The 3076-nt window shown below is 35.3% G+C and overlaps 1 protein-coding gene across 1 annotated transcript in view; it reads right to left on the bottom strand.

Moving 5' to 3' along the window:
* Positions 1 to 715: 715 nt before the first annotated feature.
* The window catches only part of whrna (whirlin a), a gene marked incomplete at its 5' end in the record, with an annotated part of 351922 nt that continues 349561 nt past the window's right edge, over positions 716 to 3076 (bottom strand). The window contains 1 exon segment of the mRNA XM_079581179.1: positions 716 to 1053. Within this exon segment, the coding sequence (XP_079437305.1) occupies positions 871 to 1053 (183 nt within the window). The 3' untranslated portion in view covers positions 716 to 870.

Below are 3076 nucleotides of genomic sequence, written 5' to 3'. Positions count from 1 at the left end.
TTGTCACATTTTTGTAATTTTTTTGGTCAAATTCTGTCACATTTTTGTCATTTTCGTCAATTTTTGTCACTTTTTGTATTGATGTTTTCGTCAATTTTTATACATTTTTTGTCATTTATTTTGTCACATTTTTGTCACTTTTTTGTCACATTTTTGTAATTTTTTTGTCAAATTTTGTCAAATTTTTGTCATTTTTCCGTCCATTTTTTGTCAATTTCTTCTCACTTTTTTCTCACATTTCCATCATTGTTTTCGTGCTTTTTTCCAGAAGCTTTTGGACTGGGGTTTTAAAGCCAAACTGGAGAAAATGTGCTCGGTTCAGGCGGGAGTTAAGGCGTTAATGATTTGTGCCATTAATCGTACACATGGTAAGAGCTCACATTAGTTTATAACAGTGAGTGAAACCACTGCCCCGAATCATCTAATTTCACCAACATTCCTGATCCTCGGCCAAGAATGTGGATTTGTGACATCAGCAAACTGCATGGTTGAGATGAGATAGAAATTCTGCCTGTTCTTATGTCACAGTCTGTACCCTTCTAAAAGATAATGAGTGTCTTAAATCGTGTCTTATTCATGTTTCAAAAATGGTCTGATCTCTAAATACGCACTTGAACCTTTTGTAATATGTATTTTCTTTAACGTATTTTGAGTTTTCTGTAACTGCAGCGGGACATTCTCTAAGTTGTTGGGACAAAGGCTTAAACGCACAAACAAAAGCGTCACCGGTGGCCACCCCAGCGGAGCATCGTCCTGAACGGTCCTTGCGGGAGAAGCTCAGTTTCACAGGAACAGTTTGTTTGAGATGGCGCTTGTGCAAAGTCCCGGGGAGTCCGCGGTGTTTCCCCCCCCCCCCCCCCGCCGCAGCAGCTATAGGGCCACGTTGAAGTCCGTGACCAGGAAGTCCACGTAGTCCTTGTCTTTGGTTTTGAAGGCCTCGGCGATGATGCGGGCCGCGTCCCGGTGCTCCCGGCCCCTGAGCGAGAGCCCGTTCACCTCCAGGAGGATCTGCCCCACCTTCAGCAGGCCGCAGTTGTGGGCCGAGCCGCCCCTCTGTCGAAACACACACACAGGGGAGGGGCGTGAGTTTGAAACACACTATTATTTATCAAAATCAATGTGTTTGTGGTTTAGCTTTTCACGGTTTGTGGAATGGAACTTGATCCGAGTAGCGTAGTGACGTAATTAGTTTTTCAGTGTAGTGTATTTTTAATAGTAATAATACCCAACTCTGTGTATTGATAAACAGCATCATTCAGGTATTGGAAGCCAAGTACCATGTCATTACCAGTGTCATTTTTTTGTCATTTTTTGGTCATTGTTTTAGTCATTTTTTGTCATTTTTCTTGTTATTTTTTTGTCATTTTTTTTGTCATTTTTTTTATGTCATTTTTTTAATGTCATTTTTTGTCTTTTTTTTGGTCATTTGTTTTTTCTTTTTTTTCTTATTTTTTTGTCTTTTTTGTATTTTTTTATGTAATTTTTTTGTCATTTTTTTGTCTTTTTTTTTGTCATTTTTTGTCAATTTTTTTTAAATTATTTTTCTTTTTTTTTTCTTTTTCTTTTTCATTTTTTTGTCATTTTTTGTCATATTTTTGTCATTTTTTTGTCATATTTTTGTCATATTTTTGTCATTTTTTGTCATTTTTTGTCATTTTTTTGTCATTTTTTTGTCATTTTTTTGTCATATTTTTGTCATTTTTTGTCATTTTTTGTCATTTTTTTGTCATTTTTTGTCATTTTTTTGGTCATTTATTTGGTCATTTTTTTGGTCATTTTTTTGTCATTTTTAGCCATTTTTTTCCATCATTTTTGGTCATTTTTGGTCCTTTTTTTGGTTATTTTTTGTCATTTTTTGTCAATTTTTGTCATTTTTGTTTTTAAATGTCCTTTTAGGGCTGGGCAATAAATGAAAATGTTATTGAAGTCCCAATTTCTACTTTTTGATCTCAATCATCGCTAGAGGTCAACGATATATTGTCCGGCCGATATTTGGGGATTTTACAATATCGGCTATCGTCAGATGTAACGCCGAGGTTTTGTCATTTTTTTGTGTCATTTTTTGTCATTTTTTGTCATTTTTTTTTGTCATTTTTTTTTGTCATTTTTTGTCATTTTTTGTCATTTTTTTGTCATTTTTTTGTCCTTTTTTATATTATTTTTTGTCATTTTTTGTCATTTTTTGTCATTTTTTTGGTCATTTTTTTGTCATTTTTTTGGTCATTTTTTGTCCTTTTTTTTGTCATTTTTTGTCATTTTTTTGTCATTTTTTGCCATTTTTTTGGTCATTTTGTTTTGTAATTTTTTTGTCATTTTTAGTCTTTTTTTGTCATTTTTTTTGTCATTTTTTTGTCATTTTTTGTCATATTTTGTCATTTCTTTGTCATTTTTTGTCATTTTTTATATTATTTTTTGTCATTTTTTGTCATTTTTTGTCATTTTTTCGGCATATTTTCGGCATATTTTTTGTCATTTTTTTTGTCATTTTTTGTCATTTTTTGTCATTTTTTGTCATTTTTTGCCATTTTTTTGGTCATTTTTTTTGTCATTTTTTGTCATTTTTTGTCATTTTTTAGTCATTTTTTTGTCATTTTTTGTCATTTTTTGTCATTTTTTGTCATTTTTAGGTGTCTAAACTCCAATGCTTTTCAATGGGAGACTAGCGGCGATATGGAGGTACTACAGCAATGGCGGCCTCTAGTGTCGTGGGTCAGGTAAAAACACTGCACTTTATCCACCCTGGACATCTGTGGACACGTGTAGGACCACATGGCTGCTCTGCTCCCGTGTTACCGTCCCAGGGTGCAGCAGTTTGTTGTGGGGAAGCGTCTGCGGTAATGAGTGTTTACAGAGACACGGCTCATTTATCCAGAACCTTCAGCGCAGATGAAAGCCCGCTCTGTCCCTATCTGACCCCATCTCACACACAAACAAACACACACACACACACACACACACACACACACACTGGTGATTACTCCAAACCCTGATAACGGGCTGCAGCAGGGAAGGCCGTGGTGAGAGATACCGGAGCCCGGGGCCGGTCGGATTGGGACAGAGATGGATTTGTGGACTT

Source organism: Gobius niger (genome assembly GCF_951799975.1).
Source record: "Gobius niger genome assembly, chromosome: 22".
Lineage (NCBI taxonomy): Eukaryota > Metazoa > Chordata > Actinopteri > Gobiiformes > Gobiidae > Gobius > Gobius niger.
The sequence above is the reverse complement of the archived record's forward strand: the minus strand, read 5'-3'. Positions and strand labels throughout refer to the sequence as shown.